The 16166-nt window shown below is 40.9% G+C and overlaps 1 protein-coding gene across 4 annotated transcripts; it reads left to right on the top strand.

Annotated features, from left to right (window-relative positions):
- LOC110013482 (calponin homology domain-containing protein DDB_G0272472-like) lies at positions 1 to 8147 on the top strand. Of its 4 annotated transcripts, none has more exons than XR_002874801.1 (3): positions 40 to 278; positions 1081 to 7975; positions 8073 to 8147. XR_002874801.1 is itself a non-coding variant. In XM_023963612.1 (2 exons), exon 2 carries the CDS (start codon positions 1507 to 1509, stop codon positions 3238 to 3240), a length of 1734 nt encoding a protein of 577 aa, XP_023819380.1. In that variant the 5' UTR covers positions 1 to 278; positions 1081 to 1506; the 3' UTR covers positions 3241 to 6649. The 4 variants fall into 4 exon arrangements, 2 of the variants coding, with proteins under 2 accessions (XP_023819380.1, XP_023819379.1); XR_002874800.1 differs by having other exon boundaries at positions 8051 to 8147; XM_023963612.1 differs by lacking the exon at positions 8073 to 8147 and having other exon boundaries at positions 1 to 278; positions 1081 to 6649.
- The last annotated feature ends 8019 nt before the right edge of the window (positions 8148 to 16166 follow it).

Here is a 16166-nt window from a genome sequence, read left to right as displayed (position 1 = left end):
TGATGTCCAACGCTATACATATAGTTTAGCTGCAACGCTAGGTTGTATTTTTTTTTTTGCGTTGTTTTTTGTTTAGTTAAATAGGAAAACCAAAGCGGAACCTTTGTGGCGTGATGTGTTGTGCACGGACAATTCTAATGAGAACACAGGAGAGCTGAAAAAGACGTGTGAATCGCAAAGAAAAGAAGTTCAAGTGAAGTTAAGAGCTGTTAAAGTGTTTTGAATATTTGTTGTTCCTTCACGGACATCCCTCCCTCATTATATATGCGGCCAGCGAGGTATGTTTGTTTGTATTACAGTGATCCCTTGATTATCGCGGGGGTTACGTTCCAAATAGAACCCGTGATAAGCGAAACCCGTGAAGTAGAAACCTTTATTTTTTTTACAATTATTATACAATGAAATTCACTATTATACATTGAAAAGAAAGAACAAACCATTTAACAGGCTAAATCAATTGTTTTTTAACAAATAAAAGTACTTTAGAAACGTTTTTTCAACAAATAACTTGTGTAGTGTGCTGTCAAATAATAATTTCAATCATCGATAAAAACAAAAGGCTTTAAATTGCGGAGATTAGCCCCGCCCACCGCGACCCGAGTGGATTAAACGGAGGAAAATTTAAAATGATTATGAAAAAAATAAAAAAGTACAGTGGGACAGATAGTGACTCCGGTCTTCTTTTTCACTGCTCTTCATACTGAGCCGCTGCATCCTCTGCAGCGTTTTTTCCTTTTGAAGCCCGCGGTGCAGCTGCAGGTGTGTTTGTACGGGAGAGGAACATAGTGATAGGCAGTTGTTGTCGCTCTTTTTTCTTCTTTGCTAAAGACCCTCTTACACCGACATGCCCCCATCGATTATGTTGGAGAACTGTAATGAACGGCTCATCAAAGGGTCCCATTCTTGAGCTACTCGCTGAGTGACTTTTTAGCCAATCAGAATGCAGAACACAATGCACAATCCAAATCCGTGAAGTAGCGAAACCGTGAAAAGTAAACCGTGATATAGCAAGGGATCACTGTATTTATATTTCTGTGAAATGTCTATACAATTTATATGTGTATTTATTTGTTCTGTCAGTTTGACGGTGGAGTTGGCGAAGTTGGTGGAGTTGGCGAAGTTGTGGATAAAGAGCCAATAAATTCATCTGTATGAAGAACCGTGGTCCCGTGTTTCATGAGGGAGCGAAAGTCAAACTCGAAGCCTGTTCATCAGCGTGACATCACCAGACCGTCCCGCCAGTTCATCAAGACGGGAACTGCAGATAAGCTACAAAAAAACGCTTTTGCACCTGTGTTAGTTCGAGAAGATGTTCACAAGACGGATAAACAAGTGTTTGTTTTGAAGTGTGACAAAGACTGACATTTGACATTTGATAAGTTGATATATATAAGTTTCCTTTTAATTTTGTTATTGAAGTTTCTGGGTTTATGTTTGATTTAGATATGTAAGAAAATTCTGTTATATTGAAGTTAGAATAGGGATAACTACCATTTATAAATCAAAATGTTGCAACCTGATGAAAGGACTGAAAGCAATACAGAACATGCTGCAGAGCCAGAACCAGCAGACGTGGCTACAGAGCAACATGAAGAACCTCGTCGAAGTGAAAGAGCCCGTACATTAACAGAAAGGGGAAAAGTCTTTCAAAGAGAAAGGTTAGAGGGACTCATGCTACGTTTTGACACCATCTACGAACGATGGAAAGCCTTAACTAAGTTGGCTAAAAAATCTGTAATGAGACAGGATCCTAATGACATTCTGCAGGAACACATTAGTTCTGTAGAAAAGGAACTGTTAACACTAAACAGTGTGTATGATGAGTACAGATGTACAGATAGTCCACCTCATGACATGCGTCATAAGTTGGATAAGGCTGTGTCAGTAACCAAGATTGTAATCAAAAATGCACAGTCACAGACACGAGGGGAAAGGGAGGAGATTGTTTGGCCTGATGCTAGTTCAGTGTTCGCATCTTCAAGTTCTAGTGTTTCACTTCCGGTCTCTGACCACTCTAAAAGGACTTTGAGTCACTCTGTAGCATCCGCACTCTGTAGACAAGAAGCAGCAGCAGAGTATGCAGCCACACGGGCTGTGTTGCAGATTATGGCTGAGCAAGAGTGTCGTAGAGAAGAGTTGGAGAAACTTGAGGCTGAGAATAAGTTAATAACAGCAGATCAAGAAACTGCTGCTTACACTCGTCGCCTTGAGAGAGAAAGAGAAGAGACTGAACGTAAAATCATGAAGGAAAAACAAGAAGCTGCTCTTTTAAGGAGACAACAAGAAGAGAATGTTGAGAGAAAGCGTTCTGTGGAGAACTTGAAAAGAGAGGTTGAGCGTTTAGAAGAACTTAAAAGGTTACATGCAGCTAAAGCAAGGCTTAAGGTGTATGATGAAAATGAGTTTCATCCAACACAAGCAGTACCTGCGTGTCCTGAAGTAACTCATCTGGATCAAGGAGTTAGGAAACAGTCTGTGAATCAATACGCTGACACAGCTCCAAGTTCAAAGGGTGACTCTCAGAAAGACACAGTGGAACTCGTGAAAGTCTTAGCTGAGGCGTTGTCTGCAAACAGGTTACCCATACCAGAACCAACCATTTTCAGTGGGGATGCACTGAAGTTCAGCCATTGGAAATCATCCTTTCAGACATTAATTGAAAGAAAAAACATTCCAGCAGCAGAAAAGATGTTCTTTCTTCAGAAATATGTGGGAGGAGCAGCGAGAGAATCTTTAGAGGGATTTTTTCTAACTGGATCAGAAGCATCTTATGAGAAGGCATGGAATTTGTTAAATGAAAGATACGGCGAACCATTTGTTATAGCAAAGGCGTTCCGAGATAAGTTGCATGCCTGGCCAAAGATAGCACACAGAGAAAGTTCAGATTTGAGGAAGTTTGTGGATTTTTTGCGCAGTTGTGAGTCAGCGATGGTTGAAAATGAGAATCTTAATGTTCTCAACGATGCAATCGAAAATCAGAAAATGGCAGCAAAACTACCTGATAGGTTGGGCACAGCGTGGAACAGAAAGGCCACAGAGTACCAACTGGAACACAGGCGATTTCCAAAGTTCGGCTATTTAGTAACTTTCCTGACGATGGAGGCAAACATTGCTTGTAATCCTATAACATCTTATACTGCTCTACACCAAGATCAGTCGGATAAGAGAAAAAAAGGTGGAAAACTTTGTATCATCCAAAGGTCAAACCATCGGGACAAAAAGCTTTACAACCAACGTTAGTGAAAGGAAGATAGACACATGTGGCTTTTGTAAAAAAGTAGGTCACTTATTACACAACTGTCGGAACTTAATCAGAAAGCCGATTGCTGAGCGTGTCAAATTCATACAAAGTGAGAAACTTTGTTTTGGGTGTTTAAATCCTGGTCATTATTCCAAATACTGCAAGAGTCGGATGACATGCAGTTTTTGTTCAAAGCGCCACCCATCGTGTCTACACGAAGAGCGCCCAAAACAAGAACAGCAGCTTCCTAGTGAGCAAGCTAAAGAAACTGTAGAGGTTAAGGAAAAAAGGTCACTTTTTACAGTGCAACCACAAGAAACAGATGTTTTCAAGGAGACTACATCTAACAGAGTTGTAAATGAGAAAAGTAGCACACAAACCTCAACAATAGTACCGGTCTATGTTTCAACACAAAGTGATCCGACAAAGGAAGTTCTTACTTATGCTTTGCTAGATTCACAAAGTGATTCTTCATTCATTTTGGACGAAGTTGTTGCTGGGTTAGATGTAAACTCAGAAAGGGTTAAATTAAAGTTATCTACAATGTCATCAAGGGCAACCATCGTGCCATGTGAAAGAATTCAAGGTCTACAAATCAGAGGACTGTCTTGTTCTAAAAGAATCACAGTGCCAGTAGTGTATACCCGTGAGTTCATCCCAGCTAATCATAAACATATCCCAACACCAGAAACTGCCAAGGCATGGCCTCATTTGGAGCATCTTGCTGAATATATCTCACCACAAAGGGAATGTGACATTGGTCTCTTAATTGGGTATAATTGCCCTCAGGCTCTTTTACCCAGAGAAGTTGTGTGTGGAGAAGAAAGCCAACCTTATGCACAAAAAACTGATTTAGGTTGGAGCATAGTGAGTTATGGTGATCCCTCGGAAATCAGAAGTGATGCAATAGATGTAAGTCACCGCATTGTTGTAAAGCAAGTGATACCTGAAACCAAAACAACAGTGAAACTTAAACGTGAAGTACACTACGTGTGTAGGACTCAGATTAAGGAGATTGCCACTCCTGACGAAGTGCTTAAAATGCTGGAGTCAGATTTCAGTGAAAGAGTTGAAGAAGCAGCCTTTTCCCAGGAAGATCTTGATTTCTTAAGCAAATTAAGAAATGGAATCAAGCATAAATCGGACGGACATTTTGAGATGCCATTGCCTTTTAAACAAGACAGACCAAATTTACCAAACAATATGCAATATGTTGCTCAGCGTCTTATGAGTCTGAAGCGAAGACTCCTGAGAGATGAAACATATTATGCAGATTATGTGTCCTTTATGGATGACATTGTTGCTAAAGGTGATGCTGAAAGGGTTCCAGCCGAAGAACTGCATAATCATCCTGCCTGGTATATTCCACATCATGGAGTATATCACCCTCACAAGCCTGGGAAGATAAGAGTTGTCTTTGATTGCTCTGCAAGATACCAGGATAAAGCGCTGAATGATTATTTACTTACTGGTCCCGAGCTCACAAACACGTTAGTTGGAGTTTTATGCAGATTCCGCAAGGGCCCAGTTGCAGTAATGTGTGATGTGGAACGTATGTTTCATCAGTTCCACGTAAGGCCTGAAGATCGAGACTATTTGAGATTCTTGTGGTGGGAGAGCAGTGATCTAAATTCTCCACCATCTGTCTTCAGAATGAAAGTTCATCTGTTTGGCGCAGCATCGTCACCAGGCTGTGCAAATTTTGGCCTTAAACACTTGGCCAGTGAAAGTGAAGGCAAGTTCAACAGCAGCACAGTTCAATTTATCCAGAGAAATTTCTATGTGGATGATGGACTTGTGAGTGTAGCATCTGAAGTTGCAGCAGTAGAACTTGTCAGGGAAGCAAGAGAATTGTGCAGTGGTGGCAAGCTCAGATTGTACAAGTTCATTTCCAACAGTGAGGAGGTGTTGAAATCAATACCAAAAGAGGACTGTGCTGACAGTGTGAAGGATTTGGATTTAGCCTCGAGACATCCCATAGTTGAGAGAGCTCTTGGGGTTCAGTGGTGTGTATCCTCTGATAACTTTCAGTTTAGGGTGACAATCAAAGAGCATCCTTTGACCAGAAGAGGGGTGCTGTCAACAGTAGCCTCCATTTATGATCCTTTAGGCTTTGTTGCACCTTTCGTCCGACGAGGGAAACAGATATTGCAACAGTTGTGTCAAGATAAAGTAGGGTGGGATCATCCAATGCCAGAAGAGCTCAAATCCCAGTGGGAATTTTGGCTCCGTGATCTTCAAAAACTGGTGAACATAAAGACCAGAAGATGTTTTATTCCTGAAAACTTCACAGACGTTCAGCAATATGAGTTACACCACTTCTCAGATGCCAGCGTAAAAGGTTATGGCATTTGCACGTACCTCAGAGTAGTTGATAACTGTGGTAAGGTACATTGCTCACTTGTTCTTGGAAAGGCTCGCGTTACCCCAACTAAAGTAACTACAGTGCCACGGCTTGAGTTATCTGCTGCTGTGGTTGCAGCAAAGACCAGCTTCATGTTGAGGAAGGAACTTGAAATCAATGATCTCAAGGAGCATTTTTGGACTGACTCGATTATGATGCCAATAATGATGCCAAACGGTTTCATGTTTTTGTGGCCAACAGAGTTCAAAAAATCAAATCAACATCAGAACCTGAACAATGGCGGTTTGTCCAGTCAAAGGATAATCCTGCTGACCATGCGTCAAGAGGCTTGACTGCAGATCAGCTTACTGCATCAAACTGGTTCAGAGGCCCAGACTTTCTGTGGGAAAGAAATCTTCCAGTTCCAGATGCTAAGGTGGGAGAAATAGATGACAGTGATCCAGAGCTTCGGAAGGTACAGGTGCTAAATGTAAAAGCTGAAGAGCAAAGAACATTGTTAGATCGCCTGACAAAGTTTTCCGACTGGAAAAGAGCTGTAAAGGCAATTGCTTGTCTCAAAAAATTTGCTAATCAGATCAACGGTGCTAAACCTAAACCTAAAGTGTATGAAGCTTCCAGCATTGAGGAACGGAAAGAAGCAGAAACATTTATATTCAGATTGGCCCAAGAAGAAGCGTTTAACAGAGAAATAAACAGCATAAAAAGGTGTAATGAGATAAAACCAAAGGACAAAGCCAGTCAGCTTTACAAACTTAGTCCATTCTTAGATGAACATGGTGTTCTCAGAGTTGGTGGACGTTTGACAAGATCATGTCTTCATCCTCACATCAAGCATCCAGTCATTTTGCCAAAGGCAAGTCATGTTTCGTCCTTACTGATCAAACATTATCATGAGAAGGTGCATCATCAAGGAAGGGGAATCACTCACAATGAGTTACGGTCCAACGGAATATGGATCATAGGGTGTAGCAGAGTAGTGTCCTCTCATATTTACAAATGCATCGTCTGCAGAAAGTATAGAAGAAACACACAAGACCCAAAAATGTCAGATTTACCTGAGGATAGGATGGAAATGTCCCCACCTTTCACTTATTGTGGGATGGACTGTTTTGGACCATTTTATGTAAGAGATGCCAGGAAAGAACTGAAAAAATACGGACTTCTCTTTACATGTATGTCTTCCAGAGCAGTACATATTGAGTTGTTAGATGATCTCACTACTGATGCTTTCATTAATGCTTTGCGTGCGTTCATTGCAATCAGAGGAAAGGTCAGACAGTTGCGGTGTGATCAGGGCACTAATTCCGTCGGTGCAAACAAAGAGTTTATGAATGCAATGAAAGGGTTAAATGAGGAACAGTTGAAAGAACATGGATGTGAATTCATCATGAATGTCCCATCAGCTAGCCATATGGGTGGTGTTTGGGAAAGGCAAATAAGAACCATTCGAAGTGTTCTGACCGCAATTTTGGATCAGTCTTCTAAAAGACTCGACAGTTCATCATTACGTACCTTTTTGTATGAAGTGATGGCTATTATCAATAGCAGACCTCTGTCAACAGACCTCTTAAATGATCCCAGCTTTGAGCCCTTGACTCCAAATCATATACTTATGATGAAATCCAGTATAATATCGCCACCTCCTGGAGACTTTGTGAGTCAAGATTTGTACTTGCGTAAAAGATGGCGACAAGTGCAATATTTGGCCAATGTGTTTTGGACAAGATGGAAGAAAGAGTACCTTCTAAATCTTCAACAAAGACAGACATGGCAGAAGGACAAAAGAGACACTAAGGTCAATGACATAGTTATCCTTCAGGAGGATAACTCTCCACGCTGTAGATGGAAACTAGCCAAAGTAACAGAGGTGTACCCAAGTGCCGATGGTAGAGTTAGGAAGGTAAAACTGTTGCTTAGCAATTCTACCTTAGATGATACAGGCAAACGCTCTGCTAAACCTGTTTATTTGGACCGACCTGTGCAAAAGATAGTTTTACTGCTTGAAGCACAGTAATTGTAACATGGTTGACGCGTGATTGTTCATATACTGTAAGTGATTGTAAAGACTGCAGATAAGTCATGTAAATGAAATCACTAACTTGTGATTTGGTGGGAGTTTAGCTGCAACGCTAGGTTGTATTTTTTTTTTGTGTTGTTTTTTGTTTAGTTAAATAGGAAAACCAAAGCGGAACCTTTGTGGCGTGATGTGTTGTGCACGGACAATTCTAATGAGAACACAGGAGAGCTGAAAAAGACGTGTGAATCGCAAAGAAAAGAAGTTCAAGTGAAGTTAAGAGCTGTTAAAGTGTTTTGAATATTTGTTGTTCCTTCACGGACATCCCTCCCTCATTATATATGCGGCCAGCGAGGTATGTTTGTTTGTATTATTTATATTTCTGTGAAATGTCTATACAATTTATATGTGTATTTATTTGTTCTGTCAGTTTGACGGTGGAGTTGGCGAAGTTGGTGGAGTTGGCGAAGTTGGTGGAGTTGTTGAAGTTGTGGATAAAGAGCCAATAAATTCATCTGTATGAAGAACCGTGGTCCCGTGTTTCATGAGGGAGCGAAATATAGTAAAGAACATATAGTAAAGAATGAAGACAGCACAGGACATTTTTCTGCGCGTGTCAGAGTCTTCTCAGGACGAGTGCCTCGTCCTGAGAAGACTCTGACCACGACACCTGGAGATCCAGCATGGAACTATTATTTAAAGATTCTGCAGTGTCTGATTTACAACGCTCACATGAAATTTTGGAAAGTTTGCTACCATCTGCTGCTGATATGGTGAAACATCTGTCACCAGATACTCCACCAATCACTTATCCTCACACTCTGGACTCAGCATATGGCGTCGTACAGGATGGTGAAGAATTATATGCAAAGTTCTTAGACACTTTTCAAGATGCTGGTGAAAAACCATCAGATTATTTGCAACGGCTGCAGGTTGCTTTGAACGCCGCAGTTATGCATGGAGGAATTTCAGATGAAGACACCAAAAGACATCTGTTGACTCAATTCTGCCGTGGCTGTTGGGATAACTCCCTCATAACAGAGCTGCAACTGAAACAACGGAAACACAACCCATCAACATTTGTTGATTTTTTACGACTTCTGCGAACGGAGGAAGATCGAGAAGCAGTTAAAGCAATCAGAATGAAGCAACATCTCGGCTCAGTAAGGCCCCGAGCTTCAGCGCATGCACAGTATGCTTACACAGACAACAGAGAGAAAGGAGAGAAAGAAGCAAGAAAGCAAGAATTTAATCCTGCAATGAACCCTTTAAACTAGATCCAGTTCCTGTTGTGGGGCAAACTGGAACTGTTGTGGACCTGCAATGTCCCAACCAGAACAAGAACCATTTGAAGAATAAAACTGTAATTTGTGACGAACAAACTCAACGCAGCTGCAATGTTCCATCTCGATTACCAAAAGGTTTAATTGGTTCTTGTTGCAAAGCCAACAAGAAGATTGCTAATGCAGAATGTAACTGTCTCCTTGATACAGGGTCGCAAGTTACAACCGTTCTAGTTTCATTCTATAATCAGCATCTCTCAGACCAACCAGTGAAACAATTACATGATCTATTGCAAGTTGAAGGGGCTGCCGGACAAGCAATTCCATACCTTGGAAATGTGGAGATGATGGTTACGTTCCCGAAAGAGTTCCTGGGGGTGGCCTTTGATGTTGTTACTCTGGTATTTGTTGTTCCTGACATCAAAACTGGACATGTAACAAACGTCTAATATCGGTCCAAAAGAATTTATAAAATTCTGCTGTTAAAACATCCAAGCCAGGAGATTTCCCAGAGGACATCTTTAGTATAGCAGCATCCATTTCCTCAATTCCTAAACCGTTTTCCATAAAATGTTTAAATTTTAAATCAATGTTTTGGTTCAATGCTATCGAATAAAATTCCACAGTCAGCTTCGGAATGATAAGACTTGTATAAATAAATCTCCTTCTTCAATCCAGCAAACGCGTGTTCTTACAAATGCACCCTTAGTTTTTTCAATATACAAAATATCTAACACGCTTTGTAATTTATTTAATTGTAACAATTCCTCAGTCTACAAATCCATCTTTTTACATAGGTCATTAATATTTTTTAAAATATTTTGTTGTTTTTGACGTTTTAATCTTAAGGCTCTCTTACTAACTTCAATTGCAAGACTTTTAATTTTAAACGTAAACCATTCCCATTTACTCACAGGTGACATGTCCAAAGCATCAACTTCTGTTTTTAAGTGTCTAACCTTGTTGAAAAAAAAGTAATCTTCCAAAAGCATATTGTTGAATTTCCAAATTTGAATTAAATCAGGTTCTGACCGATTCCATTGAAGGGTAAAAGAAACAGCACAGTGGTCTGTTAAGGGTGAAGCAGAAATGGAACATTTATCAATATATTTTACTAATGATGAAGATGTTAACTAATAATCTAACCTTGAACATTGTCCATTTCCTGCATTATTAAACCACGTATATTGCCTGATCACTGGGTTCTGAATTCTCCAATAATCAACTAAATTGACAACATTCATAAATTCAACCACCAGATCATCAAACTTGTGACATTGTGCTCTAGGTGGATTTCTGTCTAACTAAAGGTCTGGTACCAAGTTAAAGTCACCTCCAACTGTGACATTATCAGTTAAATGAGCGTGTTTAAGGTCTAGAATTTGTTTACGTAAGTCTGAAAGGAGCGTTTTGCTTTTACCTCTTTCATTATAACCATATACACAAACCAAAATAAACATTTCACCATTGAACTTAATTATTAATATCAACCAATGGCCATAAGTGTCCCCAAAGTGGTTTATAACTTTTCCCAGGAATTTGTTTAAACTCTTCCTCGCCTCTTGGACCAGGGGCCCCAGCTTGGCTCACGCCTCCCTGTCCTCCTTAGAGAAATCTTTTTGAAGTGGACGTGCATTTCCTTGCAGACTCTCGCCTCTCTTGACCGTTTCCACACGTCATCCCGGACCACTCTGGACACAAACTGCAGGATTATTGACCGTGGAGTATTATTGGAAGTCGCTGCGCTCCCCTTTCTTCCAAACCGATGGACCGTGTCAACTGCCTCTCGCAGGCGGTCCGCGTTGACAGGAACCACCCTGATCAAGATGCCGATGACAGTTTCTCTGATGTCTTCTCCATCCTTTTCAGCCAAACCATTCAGCTGCAGATTCCACCTCTGTTTGTAGCGGGCATGCTCAGGCACCGCTTCCCTGCTTAGCCGCTTGTTGTCTCCTTGAAGTTCAGCCACTCTTTTCTCCAGATGTTCTAGAACTCCTTTATTCCTTTTTATAGCTTCGGAGTTGGCATCAATTCTTTCATCAAACTTTTTCAAAAGTGCTGTCTGCTCATCCATTTTGCCCGTTTGCATGTCGACCTTCTCCGTCACGGCTTCCATAATTCTTTTAAACATGCTTTCATCCAGGAAGTTCTGCCCGCTCCCTTTCTTTTGCTATTTAGGATGAGGAGCTTTGACTGGAGTGTGTGCAAGGTTCACTAACTTTTCTTTGGACCTTTCTCCATCCCCTGTATTGATTTCAACAGCTTCCTCACTCATCTCGTGAATATCGGACTGGGAATAATAGTCGTGCTCTCCATTTGCATTTCGGTTAGCTTACTTTAGTTTTTCAAAAGGAAGAAAAAAAAAGTTTACGGTAGTCCGCGACTCCTACCACAAACTTTAACTAGAAAAATATAATATATTGCAGTGTCCTTGGTTATAGAATGCAAAAAAACACACAAACAAGGACAGATAAAAACTCTTACACCGGAGCCCATCTTGCCTCCCTTAATGTTTTCCGGTGTGAGCTTTGTTGGCGGAGAAATGGCAGCTAGTGTTTTCGACGAGCCTGAGTTGTCTTCCGAAGTTCACCAGCGCCGATGTGGTGAAGAGTGTGGAGATGCATTCATCCACTAAAGGAAACAAATTGGACAAGGGATATAAATTCTTCCACGAAGAGTTTATCCACAAGAGAGTTTATCCATAATGTAAGGTATAAAACATCAGGTGAACATGTTGTGTGTATGTTTATGTGAGAAGGCATGAGATTAAACATAACAACCAGTAATTTGGTGAAGCTGTAGGTAAATATGAAATGTTACTGACATTGTCTTGTAAAGTTGTGTATTTCTATGTGAGATAACACGTAAAGTTTTGTTGTTGCATGCAGTTATAGTATCAAATGTACTCCAGGGACAGGTGGTAGTGAAAGGTAGATGCTTCAGGTCAATGAGCGAGACTTGAGGTTCAGCAATGGCTATTGACGTGGCTTGAAGGTTCAGCAATGGCTCGTGACGTGGCTTGAGGTTTGACGAAGCTCCGAGGAGAAGTAGGAGCTTCGGATGATGTTCAGCTTGGGTAGTCACGGATTCAGGCGTCCACTCGTGGGAATGAAGTTCCTGGAGACAGGATAAACGTACGGAAGGCGAGAGCATAAAGCTACATAGCATGAAACTGTGAGAAGACCAGACTAGCACCATAAGGGGCAACGAACTGGCGATGAATACTGGTCCTGGAGCTCATGAAGAAGGTCTGGCAGGGTGATGAGTTGAGTGGACGCAGCTGGGATGAATCAGTGGCCAAGCAGAGAGGGGAGGGGAGGAGAGCTGACAGAGGCACCATGACAGTAATTAGTTTTTGCCTTTTACTTGTAAGGGAATCCATCCTGAACCGGTTAGTGAGCTGGTGGTGCAGAAGCTCAAAACAGTTGGCAGGGACGGTCTGAGGTCCACACTGTACAAGGCATATCATCATCATCAGCCTGTCACGCCACTGCTGGCGGGTGGCCTCCACATCTTACTCCACTCATCACGGTTTTGGTAACTCTGGGTCCACGTGCTGCCTGCCTTCTGCTCGATGTCATCTCTCCATCTTTTCTTCGGTCTTCCCCTTCCTCTCTTCTTGTCCCACGGAGTCCATTCTGTTGTTTTCTTAGCCCATTCGTGGTTCTTCATTCGGGCTACATGCCCTGCCCACTTGCCTTTGGCTTCAATCACTTTCTCGATGACATCCTTCACCCCTGTTCTTGATCTTAAGTCTTCGTTCCTGACCTTATCTCTCCTCGTAACACCCAGCATTGATCGTTCCATGCTCCTCTGGGTGATTGCCAGTTTCTGTCTTTGGCGGTTGGTAAGTGACCATGTCTCAGCTCCATATTCATTGATGGCAGTATGACAGTGTTCATGATTTTCCTCTTGAGACACATGGGCATTTTTTGATCTCTCAGAAACGTGCTGTACTGTCCGAATCTCTTCCAAGCGGATGTTACTCTCTCGTCTATTTCTTTCGCCATCTCATTTCCTGGTGTTAGCAGTGATTAATTTAACTTTTTGTTGCTTTGTGAGAGCAAGTTAAGTTTTTTTTAATGTTATGACTAACCAAATTGTGGTTACAGCAGATATAATAAATTAAATTTAAATGCAGTTATGCACTCATGTCTGACTTTTCTTTTGTGTGACCAATAATCTTGTGTTTGTCTTGTGTAAGACCACTGCCAGATCCATATATGATGACATCTGGAAGCATATTAAGCCAGGTGCAGCCCCAACCTCTCATGGCTGTTGTATTGGATGGGGTTTCTGAGATGGAGCTGATGCCATCCATATTTGGGTCTGTCCCTCGTGGATCCCCCATGTCCTATCACTGTCCACCCAAGAAGTCCAGTGAGCTCCTCCTACACCACATGGCTCCATCCCTTCCTGTGATGCAGCACACTTTTCCCAGGTTGCATTTCGTCCCGACCCCACATCAGTTAATGCATCTCCAGTCTCTTAAAGTGTCACCACAGCTGTCCTGCGAGATAGCAAAAGAAACTCAGCAGCGTGGACACAGCTACAGCCTTGGTCGCTACGGCGACCAAGGCTGACTGCTAGTCGTTTTTGGGATGCTTGTTGTAGTAGGGCGTGTCGTGCAGAGCTGGAGTCTGCAGCTATTCGGATGATCAGAGGCTCCACAAAGCAAACAGCTGCAATGAAGCGTGGTCTACTAGTGGAGTATAAAGTGCTGGCAAACTATGCTGAACTGCTGCGAGTTAATGTGTTACCAGCAGGATTCGTCATTCACCTTGATGCACCACATCTCGGGGCCAGTCCAGACGGTCGGCTGTATGACCCTGCAGAGTCGCCTCCTTTTGGCCTGGTTGAGGTGAAGAACAGCACAAAAACCGATCCATCTCAGGTTGCTCACCTCAAACAAAATTGTTTTATTTGTTCATCTAATTTTTTTGTGAAGTCAAAGTCACATTTCGACAGAGAAATGTTAAGAATATAACAATTATATTTAATTAGATTTTTTAGATTATGTGGGAACACTAAATTATTTACATACTATTTACACAACATACATTATTTACAAAGCAAACATTAATTCAGTCTTAAAAACAATAAGGTACTTGATAATTTGCCAAAACACAGCAGTTAAGCCAGATCTGATTCACACTGCCAATCAGTGTAAGCGGCAGGGGAGAGTCCCAGATGTGAAAGGACTTTATCCTATTGATCACTCTTTCCATTATAATTCTGTGGCGGGCAATGGCTTGGGTTTGTTCTGTTTCCTCCTTCCTGAATTGAGCTGAACGCTTAAAAGGTGGAATGATGAGCTTAGATCCAATGTCAGTAAGGAGGTCTTGAATGAGGAACCCTTTGTCCTGGCTCCAGCAAGGGAAGGACTCCACTGATCCTGGTGATCTCCTTATATGAGATGCACCCAGTGTACAGGGGTCAGATGAATGTCACCAAACCATTGCAACTCCAATTAGCCCTTTTAATGTCGTCCTGTTCTTGTAACTTGAAAATGTTTCTGACTGTAAGGTCAGGGATGAGGCTGTCTCCAGGACAATTTCTGTGCAGTCCAGTATCACTCTGACATTGGGACAGTACCTCTGGAATTTAAGGGGCATAGTGGATTTAACCTTTTCCCTGCTTATCCAGATGGGAAGTGAGCTCAGCATCATAAAAAGATAATTGGCCCAGGTGATGGTAATCCTGCTAACCCTGGCAATGCTCACATTAAACATGTCAGTAACAAGCTGATCCTTCAGGCCAACAGCAACCTGCATAGAATACGTCAAGAACTCATTAATTAACCCTTGTGCTATCCTGGGGACGTTAACATTGGGAGTTGGGTCATCTAGACCCACTAGATAGTGCTCTGAACCTTTTTTCTTCAATGATTTGTGATCTTCACTGGTGTCCATGGATTACATGAAATCTTTCCACCTTTATCCACCTTTATTATGGTAGGAATAACACGTCAATGTAAGGGGGGGGTCATCTAAGATAGCACAAGGGTTTTAATAAAGAACACTATTAATAACCAAGACGGGATGTACCCGAGGAAGTTACACACAACTTGTTTACACCAGGGTCCTTGCTGATCCTATTTTGTGTTATAAAATATAGTCAAAAGTATGAGAAGATTGGATTTTTTTTTTTTCTGATTCAAACTGGTATTGGCTCTGTGACACAAGTTGCATGTGTGTGTGTGTATTGATGTTCTGGCCCAGCTAGACCCTAACTACGGAAAAGGCACCAGAGATGAAGGCGAACACTGAGCTGCAGTGAGACTGAAGGAGAACAGGAAGTTGGTGAACAGGAAGTTGGTGAACAGGAAGTTGGTGATGTCCTTCACATTCCATTGAATTTTAATATATGATAATATATTTATAAAATATGATCTGTACTACTATATCTGTTAAATTCATTTTAATATTTTGTAAAGAATGTAGCCTATTTTTCATCAATTGGTATTTCAATTTCATTGTCTCATAAATGCATTCTTCTTGTATGTCCTTTTTATTGATATTTTCATTATAGATTATTTTAACAGAAATATTTAATTATTTTATGTTTCCTACTGATAATTATTTTGGTTTTAATGCAAACATTTGCATTTATGCAACAAAAAGAAGTCATAATGCATCAAAAATCATCAGTAGTTTTATGTTTTATTCTTCCCCTTAGAAGTTAACTTTAATTTAAATTTGTTTTATTTCTCAGGGACAGTACACATTGAAAGCATCACCACAATGAGTATCTGCCCAGCGGCTATTTGTCGTCTGTTTTCCACGGACAGATGTGAACATTTTTTTACCTTAAAAGATAAAAAGAACAATTCAAAATATCAATAAAAAGGACAGAGAAGAAGAATGCAATTCTAAGACAATAAAATTAAAATTCATATTGATAAAAAATAGGCTACATACATTACAAAATATTACATCCTCAGGTACAACCTGGAGGTTTAATACGTCTCTGTTAAAAGACCAGGAATTTATTGAATTCTTTAAAAAAGAGTGGGCAAACTTCTTAGAATTCAACAATACTCCTGATATCTCACCATGTCTTCTTTGGGAAACAGCAAAAGCAGTGATGAGAGGGAAAATCATTTCTTACTTAACTCATAAAAACACAAAGACAAAGCAGATTTATTAGAACTAGAAAATAAAATCCAATCTCTGGAGGCTGCTTATGCCGCTTCTGCACAGGAACACATTCTGGAGATTTGAAAAATTTAAAGCTGCAGTTAAATGACATCATCAATAAAAA

Source organism: Oryzias latipes, chromosome 15 (assembly GCF_002234675.1).
Source record: "Oryzias latipes chromosome 15, ASM223467v1".
In the NCBI taxonomy this organism is placed as follows: domain Eukaryota; kingdom Metazoa; phylum Chordata; class Actinopteri; order Beloniformes; family Adrianichthyidae; genus Oryzias; species Oryzias latipes.
This window is presented reverse-complemented; position numbering and strand designations above follow the sequence as displayed.